We start from the raw sequence: 18,717 nt of genomic DNA, 5'->3' as shown, positions 1-18,717 counted from the left end.
TAAACATTAAAAGTCATTGTAGAAAAGTACCTGAGGGAGACAGGAGATAAGACACTAATAATTACCACCAAGTGCGATCTTACCATAAACGAGGTAAATTAACATGTGCGAAAAGCTTTTTTAAATCGGTAAAATAGATCATTGGTAGTATGCCAATCTCTGGGATTTATAGTACCTTCATTCAGCCACTTTTATTTTATATTAGGGAATGTATTTGAACTACTCTTTATGTTCTTTGGGAGAGTGAGTTCATTCTCACCAGATATTGTACGTGCTCCCGGACAATTCCTTTCTTTCTTTTTTATTTTTTTTAAGATTTCATTTATTTATTTGAGAGAGAGAATGAGAGAGAGAGAGAGAGTGAGCATGAGCAGGGGGAGGGGCAGAGGGAGAAGCAGACTCCCCTCTGAGCAGGGACCCCGATGCAGGACCCGATCCCAGGACCCTGGGATCATGACCTGAGCCGAAGGCAGACACTTAACTGACTGAGCCACCCAGGCACCTCCGGGGCCAATTCCTAATCCACTTGGTGGATAAGCTGGAGCCAGGGAACTAGTTTTGGTTGGTGGACTATGAGGGGCAGTGAAGTGCGTCATATCCAGTCCACTTCCACTTCCTTCTTCCCTCACCCTGACCCTCGGGGCTCATGTTCCAGAAGGCAGAGAGCTACAAGATGAAGTAAGTAGAGCTGCCTGACCTGCGAAGGACTTTGTGTAAGCTACAATGTGTCAAGCACGGTGCCCCTGTAGCATTAAGATCTGGGGATATGCCTGTTAATTACCCTGACTCCTACTTATTGCCTATTTCAAGTGCAGAACTTTAAAAATGAAATACCTTGGAAAGAAACGGACCTAAAGCATCTCATACTTCAGATCTGAGCCCAGATTGTTATCTTTTGTTTTCTTTCATGTTTTGATTAGATCTCATTAATTCATTCTTAATGTACCTAACATTTAATTGAGAAATGACTATGCATTAAGCAGCATGCCAGGTGCCGGAGATACAAAGATGAGCAAAGCAAATCCAGTCTTTGAATTCACAGACCTCCCAACTTGAAGGAGAAACAGACATTAAACAAATGCAATGTATAGTTTCTGACAATTAAAATATAGGGAGCTATAAAAGGGCAATAGGAACACCGAACGAAATGTGGGAGTGACATTTACACTGAGACAGTCCCATGCAGAGAGAACAGAATGGGGACAGTGGTCTTGAGTGGGCAACACCCCAGCAGGAATGAGAGGTGTGTCAGGGGGGCTAAGTGAGATAAGGGAGCGAGGAGGTAGTGAAATCGGCACGTGCTGGGTCAGGGGTTGGCCAGCTAAGGTCGTGGGCCAGTCACTTGTGTTGGTAAATAAAGTTTTATTGGAACACAGCTGAACCATGAGAGACTATGGACTCTGAGAAACAAACCGAGGGTTCTAGAGGGGAGGGGGGTTAGAGAGGATGGGTTAGCCTGGTGATGGGTATTAAAGAGGGCACGTTCTGCATGGAGCACTGGGTGTTATATGCAAACAATGAATCATGGAACACTACATCAAAAACTAATGATGGACTGTATGGTGACTAACATAATAAAATTAAAAAAAAAAAAAAAGGAACATAGCTATGTCCGATCCTTTATATAATGTCTACAGCTTTCGTTACACTGGTAGACCTGAGTCGTTGTAGCAGAGGCTGTATAGTTCACAGAGTCCAAAGTATTCACTCTCTGGCCTTTACAGAAAAAGTCTGTGACCCCTATACTAGATCATTCAGGACCTTGCCGGTCATGATAAGGATTTGAGGTTGCATCCTGTGTGCACAGGGAAAGCAGTGGAGGGCTCTGAATGGGAAAGGGAGCGGTGTGAACGGATGTGTGTTTTAAGAAGACCGTGCTGGCCCTGTGAAGAATGAACTGGAAAGGGACAACACAGAGAGACCAGTTAAAATAAGGTGCTGTCTTGGCTGAGACAGTGATGACGAGAAAGGGGTTCGATGTCTGTTCTGGTGGCAAGATCAGTATGATTTGCTCATAGATCGGATATTGGGGTAGAGGAGAGGAAGAAACCAAGGATGATTCCTGATTTTTGGCTAAGGAGCTAGCAGACTGGTGGCTCTGTTTTCTGAAACACAGAAGATTAGAGAAGGGACAAGTTTTGAATTTTGAGGCAATCAAGGCACAGTGCTGCACGTGTTAAGTTTGATTATAACATATATGGTTTTTTTGTTTTGTTTTTTAAAGGGAGTAATGCTACTCCAGCAAGCATATTCTGAATTCTATTCCCTGTCCAGGGCTGGAATAATTTTTCCTCTATGTTCCTCGCATTAATTCTGTAAAAAAAATTCCATAAATTCCATAGATTCTGCCCATTTCAAGAAAGGGGCCATGTTTAGTGGGACAGCATACATTTCAGGATCTGTTTGGGAGAAGTTTTTTCTTTGGCTAAGACCTCCCAAGTTTTATGAAAACATCTATTTATCCTGAGACACAAGAAGATTTTCAGCCTGTTGCAGCTTTTACGGGCACCGCCAAAAGGAAAAATGGAAGGATTTCAATAGTCCTTTAATTGGGCCCTACCCAGGTCCCCAGAGCAGATGATTTGTCCTAACTGGCACTCAGAGCTCCAGGCCCGTGCTGGAGTTCTTCTGTGGTGTGAAAGCCCCATTTTCCTCTGATGACAACCCCCCCAAGATGCTCCTTGCTTCCCCACTAGTCACCAGCAATAAACAACCATCCCCTATTATACATTGTTATTTGGGCCTACTCAGCCTTGTGCCCTATATGAAATTTTGTGTGTTAAGTGGCATTATGATTGGACCCTTTTCCCAAATTGGGCAAGGTTTCCCCCTTGAACCAGCAGTCTGGTCTGCCTCTAAGAATATCACTTTATCGCCGTAGTTGGGAAACTGGGGTCAGCTTTAGATTTGCAACTGTTCAAAAGGATTCCGCGAGTGGATGAAATAGATCTCTGGGCTTGAGGATTTGACCTAAAGCTTTGCTCTAGTTCAACTGGTACATTAAAGGGAAGTTTCAGTCCTAACGTTATAAAATGTTGAATTTGAATAACTGACACTAATCAGATGGTGAAGATTTTATTTATGATTGTGTCAAAATATTTCTGGCCCTTTTCGTAGAGGAAATTTACTAGTTTACTGTGGACACTCTTATCTCCTTTACGAATAAGACCAGTGGAATTATTCTTTCTGTTTTATTTTGACAGAAAAAAAAAAGAGATTAAATCTATGTTTTGGCAAAAGTTCTTAAATCAAAGGGACTGTAATCTTTATGATATTGTTAGCTACCCTTGAGAAACCATTATTATGAATATAGACAGTGGAAAAGGGAACAAACAGACATTTTATTTTTGATAAAAAAGAGTGAATTAGGTTTGGTTGAGCTCAAGGTTCTAAAATGCCTTCCCCATCACTATTAAATAATGTAAGGATACATAACATCACCAACAAAGATTTCACCAGGTATATGTGTAATAGAAATCTATTTCAGTGAGGAAAACTATATTTTAAATTCAAGGATGCTTCATTCTTACAAACATGAATTTGGAATATTTTATACTGAAGAATTCCCTTAGTCCCACAGATCGGTTATAAATATTAATGGAATTTCAATATATTCTTTTCAGATCCCAATGCTTAATATTCATTCATATTAGGCAGGGAATTCAATGACCTGTCCTCTACACGGATTCTTCTCGTTATCTAAATGAGCACATATATGAAGTCTGTAGGGGCAATGGTCACTAAAACTGGCAGGGCCCACATACGATCTTTAGAGGGCATATCAAAGCCTTCTCAGCTCACTCAATAAGAAGAAAGTCACTGGTAATAAACCAAAGGGTTCTTTAGGCGAAACTGACTCAATCACATCACATCTGGGCACAATGATGGATTGGTGCTTCTGGACAGAGTTAAAAATGCTAACTGATATAAAGTATTTATGAAGCACAATGCAGCGATTTCCTGTGGTGGGACCCTGTAGTCCGACTTGCAAACCTGCTCTGTTTGTCTCAGCCCTTTGATCTGCTGACGGCTTAACTTCGGTGTCTTACTCTTCTCAGATATGCTGCAGTGCAAATTTTTTTTGTGAATAATTCTCATGCAAAAAGTCATCTGAGATTCCATAAAAAGACAGAAGAACTACATCTCACTTAATGTTCTCCCAGCTTAACACCTTCTTCAGGTACAGAGATATTGTTCACCCACCCTAACAACGTGTGTTATTATTTTTAACAAAAGATAATATAACTTAATTAAACTAGTACCGTTGGCAATTTCCTTTTCTCATCTCTTTCTCAGAATCGAAGAAGTTTATGTAACTGATAGACTGAGACCGTAAAATAATTTGTGACAGCAACTATAAAAATAGCATTTACTGCCCTACTGTGTGCCAGGCTACCGGTACTAGGATTTTCAGACATACCATCACACTCAGCCCCTGAAACATTCCTGGGAGATGTTATTAACCTTATACTTACAGTACAGGTAAGTGAAACTGAGAGAGATTATGAAACTTATTCATGGTCAGAGCTTTCTAAGGCTGAATCATGTGAAAAGGCTGCCATTCAACTAAATGGCTCAAACTAACTGGAAGAGTTGAGTTATACTTCGGAGCTAGGTCTCTGTGAGTGCAAAGCCCACTACATCATGCTGGATAGTACCGGTTGTTTTTGACCATCCATGAGAATAAAAACTAAGTCATGAATTATACAGTAAAGAATTCACCACTCCCCGAGCTTGGGTTAATATGAACTCATCATTTACGGCAAGGTTTCTATGCAAGATAGCATTTCATTTTAATACCATCGGGATACAAAACAGAGACATGATTGCTAAACTGTGGCAGGGAAATGACACATTTGCAGAGCTTATCACATATTTTCTAAGTTCAATATTTCAGCTGGAGCACAGTTGTTCTTTATCCAAGTATTAAAAAGAACTATCTTTCACAAAGAGAACAGTGGGATCCTTTGAAGCGTAACCTTGGAAATCAAGGTCTGTGTTACAGGGCATCATTCAAAACAGATGTATATTCTCTAGAGACCACGGTAAATTTGTTGCTGAGAATGCTTGTACCTCTTTGGGGAGAAGGCTCCATAAAATTTCCAGGTCTTACTGGCAATCCCTCTGATACGGTCTAGTCAACTAGTCCCAGTGTTCGAGGCACGGAGAGCCTCCCAAAGAGGCTTCTGATCATTCTGATTGCCAAGAACTCACATGTGCTTTTCAAAGGCTTCCAGATTCAGAAATTACAAAGGGAGCTCATTCATTTTATATGATTCAAAGGGCAGTGCTAACAGATCCCTAGATTGTCTTAGGGATGAACAATGGGCTGACTAGCTATTAATTTTCCTTGCCTGCTAAGTGGGTGACCGGGGCCGAAGGCTTAATTCTCAGTGTCAGCGAAGCATTAATTCTCAGGACCAGGGAAGGGCATCTCAGAACTACACTGAGGATGATGGGCTCAGCAAATTATTGAGCTCCAAGTCCACGCTCCCATTATGCCGTGATGTTAGTGTCTATCTCATATTTTCAGTCTGGATGCAGATAAGAGGGACCAGCTAATGAATAGCGTGCATGATGGATCGTGGCATGTATCCCGCTACAGGGGAGAACTTCTAATTCTGGAGAAAGCAGCAGGCTCTGCAAACAGGGCATTTCAATTCTTCAGCCCACGAGACATTTAGATTGACCTGAGGCGGAATTCTTGACAGGGAGGGAAATGGTGAAATCTTTTCTGAGGGAGCTCTAGGCAAAGGACCTCTTTGGGTCAATGTCGTCATAGGCCCGAATAAAAATGGACCAGAATTAAGACCTGTCAAGCTCTCATCCAGCTCAGCGGTCTACACAGCCTCTCAGGACCCGAGGCTCACAAGCTGACGGAGTGCTACGGAGCTTTACAAGACTGTTCTCAACTTGCAGAGGTTTTGAGATGCCTCCAGGATGATGAAAACCACGCACTTGTCTGGGAAGCAGAGCAAAGCACATCATTTTGAGCCTTGGCTTCCAACCCAGAGTGTTGACAGCTTCACTTCAGACCACTGTAAGGACTTAACTTCACGATCCTTCGAAACAGTTCAGTCCCACAGAGACAGTCTTTTCCCAATTCCCCGTCCCCCCAGCGGGTTGACCCAGTCGCAGGTATAATGGAAGCAGCAAGTTGGACTTTACTTTATTCGAGGTCCAGAGGATGAGGAGTTCTGTCTTGATTCAAAATATGGTTCTCAACACAAGATGTGGGCTTGCCACCCTCCAAGGGCCCGCTCGGAAACTAACCTGAAGAAATCTCAAAGTTCCTATCAAATTTCATCCTAGATATTCCCCAAAGCGCCTGGACTATGTTGACTTTACTCAACAAGTCCCCAATAAAAAAGCAAGCATGGATTTAAAGCAGTTGCTCAATCCAGAGCTGTGTTGGGTTGTAGGGAGCTGTGGGAGTGGTCACAGAGTAAATCATCCAGCAAAGAAGTTACAAATCCACGCAGTGATCCCTTGGGTCAAGCCAGAGCCTTCCATCATCCAGCTGGCTTTTTCCTCTTCTCCTTCTCTGCTCCTCCCTGTCCCCGTTGTCTCAGGACGTCTGAAATTTTCTCCTCAATTAGGCAAAGCAATTTAGCTCTCCCTGTTTCCATTCCCAATTGGCACCCCATCCCTTTCAGGTGCTCAGGAGACAAAAGAACCACCCCTTAAAAGGACTGGAATCACAAATAGCCAAAATTAGGTGTTATTACATTTAATAGAGCAGTTTTTTATCAGACAATAGCTACCCACCTAGTTCCATGACCTTTGTTAGCAGAGAGGACAGAAAGACCATGGCAAGTCCCACCTGGGCCCCTCTGCGGATCTTTCCCCCATTGCTGTACACTGACCTCCCTCACCTCCTTACTAAGCCAAGACAGAGTTCTCCCTTGATTTTTCCTTTCGAAATTGGCAGCAGTAATGGCAGCCTTTGCCAGTTTTTCTGTTGCTCTCACCTACGACCTCTCAGTTTCAGATCCGTACACCATCGCCTGATTCTCATTCCCGCCTTCTGCCCCACTAACCGTGGATAAAACCACACTCAGTCACCAGCACATCTGGCTCTTGCATTCGAGACCCATTCTGAGACTCACCAAAGACCCAACGTGAAGGTCTTTGGTGAGTCTCAGCCCGACAGCCACAACTTCAGGCCAACAGCCCAAGTGAAAATACCACTCTCAGAGGGCAGGGCAGGCAGAACACAGAGGGGGAAGGTTGGAAAAAAAGGGACTAAAGATATTCAATCCTGCTCAACTTCTCAGTGTGGCTGTTCTGTACATTTGTAATTTGCAACTGTTTGTAGTTACAGAAATGCCAGGAAGCTACAGACTCCAGACTTCCCTCACCCTTTTGCTCACTGCCTCCTGGACATTTCATGACTTACTTGTATGGAACTTTTTAGCAGCCCCAGGAGAAAGTTAAATAATAGGCCGGGCTAAAGTTTCTGACTTATTCACGGACTGAAATGTTTCATGGCCCCCACTTCTCATTTCTTCACCTAAAGAAAGAAGAGTATTGGCTCCATGTTGACAGAAGGTCTTAAGTGTTGTTTTAAAAGCTTATAATATTGTCACGAGGCAACACGACTTTCCCCGGTTTTGATTACAGATGTGAGTTAATGGTCTCTATGTTGTCTCTGTTCGTGCATCCATTTATATTTAGGAGGATGCTTCCTTGACTCCAGGTCACTCGTCCCAACAGAGCCTCTCTATCTCTTTCCTTCAGAATTCCACATTTGAGCAGACCACGGAACTCTGTTTCATGAGGGTGGGGACTAAGAGGCCCTAGTTCTTAGCACAGAGCCATTCAATACATATTCGTAAGTAACTGCTCAACAAATTGAGAATGGAAACATATAAAGCAACTATCTGTGACTTCAGTTATTCTGAAAGAAACGTCCGTAAAATATCTTTCCTGGTAATACTCTCCACAGGATATTTTTAAAGTTTGGGGTTTTTTTTTGTTTTTTTTTTTTTGTTTTTGTTATTTCCGAGGGATAAGCAGACTAAAGTTTGTTTTTGATGTTATATATTTCGCTGCATTTTCCAGTTTCCTTCCGTCTCTGGCATTGATTTTCATGTGAGTTAATTTGCTTGGCAAGTGGGAGGGCACGTGCTCTCTTGGGTGTAAATCGTTCCCCTTGAGGATAGCTTGATAGGGAATCCAGAGGCTGAAAGGGGTCTGCTGTTTGTTTTTACTTTGTGTGCAAATGTTCTCCTTACAAGATGGGCTCAGTAATTTCACTCTCTAATGAAAATCCTTTTTGTTTTGAGAATTGGCAAATATTATGTGAAATGAGATCAGTGCATTTTATGATTTGTGCCTATTGATTTAAGTGACAACAAACAGACATTTAGTTTTACGTGTATGTGTATACACACGTAGACACACACGTGTATTTTTTCCTTCCTGGGAGATCATCCCAAGATTTCGATATTACGATCATGTGACATTCTGGGGCATCACTGTAATAATGAGATGGATATTTGTAATTAGTATTGGCTGTTTAGTAAATTGTCTTAACAGGTTGATCTGGACAGCAGCAGCTACCTAATTGAGTCACAAATCACTATGTCTATTATACAAAAGACAGCATATCATGCATCTTGTAACTGGTTATTGCTGGTTATTTTAAGACAATGATTGCTATTTTACCTGGGAGCTCTGTTTCTGGAGTTCGTATTTTAAAACAAAAGCCCGAACAGGAAACCTAACCATTTTTCAGGATTACAGCTCTTTTTTCCTTTCCTTCCCCCCACACTACAGTCCCCTTTCCTTCTTCTCCCTCTTCCTTTTTTGTTCTACTTCAAAGTGTTACCTCTCTTGGGGCGCCTGGGTGGGTGGCTCCGTGACTGACTCTTGATTTTGGCTCAGGTCATGATCTCATGGGTCGTGAGATCGAGCCCCGCATGAGCAGGGAGTCTGTTTGAGGATTCTCCCACTCTCTCTGCCCCTCTCCCCACCCCATGTTGGTGCATGCGCACTCTCTCTAAAATAAATAAATCAGTCTTTAAAAAAACCCCAAGTGCTACCTCTCTTGATTACATTTTCTGCAAGTTTAAGGGCAAATAATTCCACATTTATTCGCATCCTAAAGCAGACCACTTTGTGCTGTCAATTGCACGGCTGTCTGCTTAACTGGAACAAGCACAAACTCCCTTAAGCGAACCCAAGGTGACTGGATTTGAGGCCCCAGGCTCATCCCAATTATTTACAGGATTTCGTATTATGCTCCTGTTTTTTATAAAGAGTTGATGGAATAGACAGCTCGGTGAAGAACATTCCTGCGTCTTCTGTTAGAGGCAAGACATATTAGACTAGCGTTTGTTATCAAGGATCCCTTACAGTAAAGTCCTGGCAGGTGTAAATTCCATGTGATGAAAACGTTTGTTCATTTGTTTGTTTTCTTTGGGGATGAATTGAACGGATTCCTTTGATGAGTTATCGAAAGCTGTGTAATTATAGTCATTGGCCATTGACATTTCTAGAATTGCAGATTATATTAATCTCCTCAGATTGCTGCCTATTGGCTATTTTACTATCGTTAATACTCTTCCTGATGGTGAACAGGGAAGGATGCTGAAATTGTGACCAACCATTTTCAGGGTAACTTATATATCTTACTTATTAAGGCCACCCAGCCTCCTATCTGCACTGGTATCAGAGGGCTGGATTCACCAAAGGGAGGCTTTTATATTTATGCCCTTTGCTTTGGGAAATACAATATCCAAATGCAAGAGTGGCATTATTAGTTGTAATAATAGGTGCCATAGATACTGACTTATTACTTGCTAAGTGCTATATGAAACTCCTTTTATATGTTAAAGCCATTTCATCCCCAAATCTCTGGGGTTGGTATTGTTTTCCTCAACATACTGATCAATAAACAGATAGTTTAAGTAATTTATCCAAAATCAAACAGCTATTAAGAGGTAGAACTGAGTTGAATCTAAGAAGTTACTCCTGGCCAGGCTAATTCCAAATATAAGATCTTGAGAGGGATCTCTTGGGATCTTCTTGGGAGATGTGAAATAATAGAATATATATACATATATTAGTCTCTCCCCTTGGCTCCTGGCTCAGAGCTCCTAAAATCTTTGTAATTTCCCAAGTGATAAGAGCACTAAAAACATCTTTTGTTCAAATAGTTGGTCTTTGATCCTGGTTCCTAACACAGAGCTCCTAAATCCCTTGGAATTTCTTGAGGGATAGAAGTTATCTTTTTTTTTTTTTTAAAGAATTTATTTATTTATTTGACAGAGAGAGAGACAGCGAGAGAGGGAACACAAGCAGGGGGAGTGGGAGAGGGAGAAGCAGGCTTCCCGCGGAGCAGGGAGCCCGATGCGGGGCTCCATCCCCGGACCCTGGGATCATGACCTGAGCCGAAGGCAGACACTTAACGACTGAGCCACCCAGGTGCCCCAGAAGTTATCTTTTGTTCTAATGAGGCAACTCTTGGTGGGTTCCAGGGTAGCTTCAAGCTTCTTCCATCTCTAAAAAAAAAAATTAGTATTTTTCTATTGATGGCTTCCAGATCAGCCTTTGCCACCCCCCTTCACTGGCCTACGATTCCCTTGCAGGTTGGAGGCACAAACAGTGATGTCAAGTCAGGGTTTCCCAAGGGTGTCCAGGGGCACCATTTCTGTTGGATATTAGTAGGTATGGCACTCAAATAAAATACCCCTGGTCAAATACATTTGGGAAATTTTAGATTACATGAAGTGAGAAGGTGGCTTTTTAAAAATAGGAATGTCTTTTAATAGAGCAATATGACCTGAAACTCTCTAAATTCGAGATAAAGTTGGTAGCGTTTTGCAAATGTATGTGATCACAGAGCCCCTTCCCACAGAGCATATCAAGGAACTCGTGTTCCATTGAACGCATTTTGGGAAACACAAACCTAAGTACGGTGGCTCCCACCCCTAACTATGGGTACCTGAAGCTGGCTCTCACATGTCTTGGAATTCAGCCCTTCTGCCTACGGAGATCTGGGTTCTCACTGTGGCTTTCTGCATGAACTGTCTATTCCCGACATCTGACAAATGACTACTCCTTGACCTCTGTCTGGTCTGGCCCACGAATCCTTCATCCTCTGGCTCTCTGTAAGACCTAACAACAGCCTGCATTTTGTGGACTCAACCCTGCCACTTTTTTCTTGCTGCTGCCTTACCTCCCCTTCATTACTTGACTGTGTATATTTACAGTATTAATTCTAGATTCGATCAGACACTCCAAGGACAGGGTGGGTGCGGGGTAGTGTTAGCAACATAAAGAGACAACTCTTACTGGTCTACTTAAATATCAGCGCCAATAAAATATAGCGGAGTTATTCTATGTGGACATTTATATTGTATGAATTCAACTAGACACACATAGCACCCTGGGCCCAGATAGTGAGGGAAAAAAAAAAAGTTTAAATGCAAGGCAGTTAGATTTTATGTTAGGGGATGCCATTACTGGAGGCCTCCCATAATTTAAAACTCGCATAATCCAAGATTAACTCGCCATAAAACTGGCAAAGAAAGGCAGGCATTTCGTTGCTGTCCGAAGAGGCACCTGCTATAACAAAAACAGGGTTTCCAATCTACCCAGGCTTCCCGCTTCAAAACTCTGTGGTTGTTAATGCAAAAAAATTTTTTTTTATTTTTCTTATTTCAGATGCTACCAATCATGTGAGAATTTATTAATATGTTTCTCTTGCGCTCTTTCAAAGTTGCATACCTCTTTAATAAATTGCTACTGCATTGTACTCTGGGTGCTGTCACTCACCGCCCCACTCCATTCGTACAGCGATTTAATCTGTTAGGAGCTACGACTGCTATTTCTTTCCGTGCGCCGTTCACAGTAGAAAATATCACTCTGTCCTATAAGTGCAAGCCAACTACTTCATCTGGCCTCAACCAAAGAAACTGAAATCTATGGGATGTTGGAACGATGGCTATCCTGAATTTACTGAAAGGTATTTCTCTCTCCAAAATGTCATGTAGATTTAAGTGATTTTCAAAGATGATTCTGAACCTACACGGTTCTTCTCTTTATGTGTCAACTTTAGAAATTTACCTCCCGTCTACGATGTGACTTGACTTGAAAATTCACGATGGGCGTTATGTATTGCCAACCTAGCATCTGCTACTCTCTTCTTTCCTCCAAACAAAACCCTATTTTATTCAGGTATCTACCCCTCATATGACTCAAGGAAGATGATCCTAACAGCAATTCCAGGAGTAAATCTTGATCTGTCTAGTTCTTCGTGGCAGTCCCATCCCCCCTGCCAGTGAATGATGACTTTCAGACTGGTCAAGTAACCGAATTCTGACCTATGACATACAAGATGACGTCAGTTGAGGGGGCTCTGGAAAGAATTCCTTGATTCTTAGAAAGAAACAGAAACAGAATGGTCCCTCTTCTTCCTGAACATATTGGGTCTGGATGTGATTCCAGTGGTTAGTGCTATCTTGCACCAATCCTCCGAGAAAGAAGGTCTCTACCTCAAGAGTGAAGAGAGCAGAGAAGGATAATTCTAGGTCCTTGAAGATATTGCTCAGGTCTTGAATTGATCCTTCCTGCTGTCTCCCCAACTTCTTCCTCTTCGATAATGTGTCAGTCAGCTTGGACCGGCGTAACAAAATGGCATAGACTGCATGGCTTAAACAATAGAAATGTATTTCTCTTTGCTCCAGAGGCTGGGAAATTCAAGATCAAGGTGCCAGGCGATTGGGTTTCTGGTAAAGCTTCCCTTCCTGGCTTGCAGAAAGCCTGCCTTCCCGCCTTCTCACCATCCTCATTCAACCTTCCCTTAGTATGTGCACGAGGAGAGAAAACTCTCTCTTCCTCATTTTGTAAGGCCGCCAATCATCCTGGATTAGGATCCCACCCTTATGACCTCATTTAACCTTCATTATATACTAAGAGCCTTATCTCCGAATGTAATCACACTGGAGATTAGGGCTTCAACACGTGAATTTCGGAGGGATACAATTCAGTCCACAGCAGATAATACAAATGATAATATAACATAACTCACACCCTTATGTTGTTTAAACAACTTTAAATTGGTTTTTCTGTTACATATTACTGAATACACCCTAACAGATATCGTATCTTATGAAACAGGACACAAAGGATAATGTCCAACTCATAACATATAACGTGAGAAGATCAAGGGCTATTCTTTTCTCAGAACAAAGAAGTTGTAGAGTTAAAAATGGTTACTCCATTGTTGTTACAGGGCATTTCATGAACCGCTGATTGTACATATATGTGGTATCATGTTAACATAAACAGTCTAGCCCTGAGGGAGTTTTAAGTTATAAAAGAAACATTTTTCTAAGATCAAGTACTCTGATATAAAAACCATACGCCAGCCCAGTTCTATCATTATAAAGTTCTGCCAAGCCAAGAGATGTTAGTTGGTGATTTTATCAAGCAAGACTTCTAACTAATGGCTTGGTGAAACCATCACTGCAACAGAAAACACCATAACGAACTGAAACGACAATTCCCTGCAAGAATTTAGTTGTTTCCGGTCATTAGAGCTTATTCTTCAAAAAGCAGTTATCTTAGGGATCATTCTAATCCTGCGAAAAAGAAGACACTTTCTCCTTTATTCCTGAGATGAGCGTTATGTTGATTCTTGCAATTCCAACCTAATTTTAATAACTACCTTCAACAAAAAGGGTGGAGTGGAGATGTTAGCCCATTCTAGTGAAGCTCTTATGAAACAATTTACCTATCATTTTCGTCATATTGTACACAAAGTAATTTTATGTAGTCTTCCAGATGAAAATCAAATAAATAAGATGATACTGAAGTGAAGGATTTTCATAACATAGTAAAATTCGCTTTTTATTTCTAGCTTGGGAAGTGGAAAGAGTAGCACTTAGCAAATCTTAGAAACAAAGCCAAACAAACAGAAAACAACTCCACCAAGCCACAAAGGAGGAGAGATACTTCTGCATATAGATGGACCCATAGTAAAGCAATAGAACTTGGGCCATTTTGAAATCTTAAAACTTCTGACACTATTTTCATGAACTCAGTAATACAAACCATGTGGTGAATGATTTTCTGAAAAACTTTGCTGGTTTCACTGTGTATTTTATTATTGGCCAAATGTGACATTAAATTTTATCCCCTGTGGCTTGGAGTTAAATGCTTGCTCTGTTCAGAATGGCAACACTCAATTAAACAGCATTTTTCATGATCTACACCCACCATTGTTACTGTATTTAAGGGAAATAATGGGGGTACTGACCTATATTGCGTTTCTTATTATCAATGGAGATGAAGCGTATGCAGGGATTACTGGTGATGTACTGCCCAGCCCAAGGGACATCAATCTTCGTGCCAGCTTCATAAAAGAGGCCCAGAGCGTAGCGAGAGGAGTAGCTCACAGACTCCAGTTGCTGCCTTTGGCATTTGCTAATTACTGTGGAAGAAAAAATATAGGGCATTAAACTTGAAAATATCATCTTTCCTTTTAGTGCATCAAATATAAAAAAGTCCTCTAAACCAGTTCCAACTGTGGCCCTTAACTCTGTCTCACTCACGATGAATTTTGAAAGGTAGTGCAAAACAGCATCAGCTCTAATTTCTTTTTGCAATGATTACTGACCTTGGCACAATTGTTTTTAACCAAGCTGAAGGTCCAAACTCTTTAGACTGGCATTCAAGGCTCTCGAAATCTGGCACCATGTTGCTTTTCCAGCTTTGGATCCCAGTTATTATCCTGGGACTATCTGGCAACACTATAGGGTCCACATACTGAGCACTTACTAGGAGTCAGGGTCCTTGCCAAACACTTGATAAAGGCATTTCACTCTATCCTAACAACAGCTGAATAAAGTAGAGTATTACTCGCACATTCCAGGCGAGGAGGCTAGTGCACCATCCCTTATGAACCCTTAAATTCTTCTATGTCATATAGGTTTTGTTTGTCATCTTTCTTGCAGTGGATTACAACAATTCCTTAAGCATGGCAACCATACCTTAGGCATCTGTGTCCTAAGCCTCTACCCTACTCATTACACGCATACCAAAAAATGAAAGCATAAAGGAACAGAAAGGCAAACACAGACACACAAAGTTAGTTAAAATGTAGGAGGTAAATCATCAATCCCCAAATGGAGAAAGACTGGGAAAGAAATTAGGCAGGTTTGGGTTCAAATTCTGACTCCGCCATGTGACACTGGTCAAGTTACTTATTCTAAAGTAGTCTATAGTCTTCTTGTCTATAGGCAGCAATGATAGTACAGGATGTTGTGAGGATCACACCAAATAATGTGTAGCACAGTGCTTGGCATAGGATACGTGTTAACCAAACAGCCACTTTTTCTATTACAGAGAAGAAAATATTTGTTCCATCCGGGACTGGGAAGGAGGAGATTTTCCTCACTTTTCAATCTCCATCTATCTTCCTACCCTCAAGGGTGTCAGGGAATTGCTTGTTCATATATGCACAGCATTAATAATGTGGGTTTCAGAGAAGGCCACAGTTCTATTCTGAAGGCTTAGGCAGGCTGGTTCAGACAGGAAACATATACAACTTTTTCGTGTAATTATTGAAAACTGTCCTAATCTACAACAGGGGGGGATAGGCAGACCTCAGGGATGGGCAGTACTTCAGCTAAACCTTAGGGAAGAGGCCTTAGGAGCTAGGGAGAAGGTATGAAGGTTATTCAATGAATTATTTAAGCACACTAATAATCCTATACATTATCATAGCGTATTCTTGGCTACAAAATATTTTTAGAACTAAGACCTTCTTGGATCTTCACAAAAGCCCTGTAAATTAGGTGTTTTTACCATCCTCATTTTACACCCCTAGGAAGCCGATATTCAGAGAGGTTAATGAAACGGCCCTGGGTTACACAGCTTCCAAGTCGTGAGGCCAATGAAACCAGAACTCCTGTACTGGAGTCACGTATATGCTCTCCCCTCCTGAGCTGTAATTCTGAGCTTCAAAGTGAAATTTGGCATTGCTTTCTCCTCTGACAGGAATGCCTATTTTGCACTCACTCAGAAGTAAAGGCATCATCATCGTTCCCTCTAACCATCATTGTCTGCCTTATTGAAAGATTGAACTACTTGATGAACAAATGATCTGACACTGGCCTTGTTATACTCAGTGTCTCTTGGGGTTCATTTTATTATTTAATCTGCTGTTACAGTTATGGCCTGATGTTATGCTTACTGCTTTCTGAGACGAAGGAGGGGAAGGAGACTCTTACTGGCGGTTGAGCACATACCATGGACTTTGGGGCTTATCGCTGTTTCTCATTTTTTCAATTAAAAACCAAAGCAACAGAACTGTGTCATCAGCTATGTGGTAACTGAAAGGGCCTAAAACTCTCTCTCTCTCTTTTTTTTAACCCAAATTGAAGGGCCAACCAGGTTGACAACCAAACTGAGCCCCCCCCTCCCCCTGCCAACATGCACACATTTCACCAGTTTTCAGACAAGCTGCCAAGTGGCAGACCCCACTGGGTGGCCCCATGAAAAGGTAACTGGTCAGTCTCTATCCAGACACAGGCATTAACCATAAAGACCCTCGCCTGCTCCGGGAGCCCCACGGTTCACTCTGAGGACAGGGAGGTATGACTTCTGATGGCAACAATCTCAATTTCTGGACATATGCACTTACGAACAATCATCGTTAGGGCCGGAAAAGTTTTGAATTGTTGTAGAGCCTAAAAAAATGGAGTTATTTTGTTTGAAAAATTTTCTTATGCAGAATGCTGAGGGGAGCATCCCTAGGTTCCAAACATATATTTTTTTGGCAAGAAAAATGATAGGTTTTCTACTATCATGTATTCAAAAGGGCCATATATCCACAAAACAAGGCTTAGATAAAAATGCCGAATTCCAGTATAATGAATCTTCACCTGGATGTCACCCTCACTGAATTCTGAACCACCAGGGTTATATAATTACGTTTCATGGATGTGTGTGATGTGTGGATATGGGGAGACAAAGGACAGGGAGAGAGAGAGAAACAGGCCTGAGCTGTACTCCTGAATTAAATCAAGTAATTTCATTTTCTTGTTTCTTAACCTATAAAAGAAACCTAAACATATATATTCTGCCTATTTCCTATATATTTTTTAAAAAATATTTTATTTATTGATCTGAGAGAGAGGGAGAGAAAGAGCTAGCATGAGCCAGGGGTGGGGAGGGGAGAGGCAGAGGGAGAAGCAGACTCCCCGCTGAGCAAGGAGCCCGATGCGGGGCTCGATCCCAGGACCCTGAGATCATGACCTGAGCTGAAGGCAGATGCTTAACTGACTGAGTCACACAGGTGCTCCTATTTCCTCTATTTTTTTGGTGATCATCTCATTCATTCATTCATTCATTGCCTACTTTATGCCAGGCACTATTCTAGATATCAGGGACATGACGCCGAAAGCTAAAGCCTCTGCTCTCATATAGCTCACATTCTAGTCGGAGAGAGGCCAGTTATAAACTGAGAACCAAGTCAATGGTATGGCAGTTGGTGAGAAGAACTATAAAGAAAAATGAAGCAGGATAAATGGATAAACGTGACAGGTCTGTGTGGTGACGCTGTTGTATACAGGCTGTCAGGGATCTATGTCTCCTCTGAGGATTTTATTCTGATTGACATGGGTAGTTACTGCTGGTTATGAGCCAAAGACAGATACTACCAAGCCTCTGTTTTAAAGACTATTATTCTGGCTACAGATAAAGACTCCAAGAGAGGAAGTGGGTAAACACTATTGGAGTCACGTTAGAATGGAGATAACATAGAGGAGGGTCAGAAGTGGTTACATTTTGGATGGAATATATATGTGTGTATGTTTGTGTGTGTGTATATATATCTATGTGTATATAAACACATTTACATTACCTATTTTATACGTGTGTGTATTTATATTTATAAATATTTATAAATATTTATTTATATTTTATTTGTATTTATATTTATAAATATATATGTAATTTTTAATTTTCATAAAGAGAAGTATGCCTTGATGAATTTTCCTACAAACATACCAGTATAACCACCAGCTAGATGAAGAAACAGAATATTACCAGAACCCCAGAATCTACCTTGGCCCCACTTTTCAGGCCCTCCCTGCCAAAGGGAATCAGTACTCCTGAATTCTAACCCCACAGACTGGTTCAGTTGTTCTCGAACGTCACATACACAGAATGATGCAGTGCGTACTCTTAGTGTTCAGCTTCTTTCACTCAATACTAAGCTTGCGATATTTACAGATGCTGTTGTAGGTAGTTGTAGTTAGTCCCCACTGTAGGATAGGACATTTCTTATCATCCTATCATTTCCACAGTTCCTACTGTGGATGGACATTTGGATTGCTTGTAGTATTTGGTGATGACAAACGTAATGTGAAGAGCATACCATGTGTTTCTCTCGGGTATATACCTAGCACTGGGGCTCCCGAGCATGGGGTTCCCTTCCACTCAGCTTTCCAGATCCTGCCAGATGTTTTCTAAAGTGATTGTGCCAACCTGCACTGCCCCCCCCACACCCACCCCGCAGTGAACGGAAGTTCAGTTGCTCTACATCTTTGTCCATGTTTGCTACTACCTAACCACCTCCTTAATTTGGGGGTGTAGTGATATCACACTGTGGTTTTACTCTGCATTGCATGGTGACTCATGTTTGGAAAACCTGCCATGTTTATTTGGATATCCTTTAGTGATCTGTTCAAATCTTTGCTC

General features: G+C 41.6%; 1 protein-coding gene across 3 annotated transcripts in view; it reads right to left on the bottom strand.

Moving 5' to 3' along the window:
* Window positions 1-18,717, bottom strand: part of RNLS (renalase, FAD dependent amine oxidase) — a 259,308-nt gene that overhangs the window by 43,304 nt on the left and 197,287 nt on the right. For all 3 annotated transcript variants that reach the window (XM_078077789.1, XM_078077787.1, XM_078077788.1), the window contains exon 5: window positions 14,270-14,443. In XM_078077789.1, the coding sequence (XP_077933915.1) occupies window positions 14,270-14,443 (174 nt within the window). The remainder of the gene's footprint in view (window positions 1-14,269; window positions 14,444-18,717) is intronic.

This window comes from Halichoerus grypus, chromosome 7, assembly GCF_964656455.1.
Source record: "Halichoerus grypus chromosome 7, mHalGry1.hap1.1, whole genome shotgun sequence".
NCBI lineage: Eukaryota > Metazoa > Chordata > Mammalia > Carnivora > Phocidae > Halichoerus > Halichoerus grypus.
The sequence above is the reverse complement of the archived record's forward strand: the minus strand, read 5'-3'. Positions and strand labels throughout refer to the sequence as shown.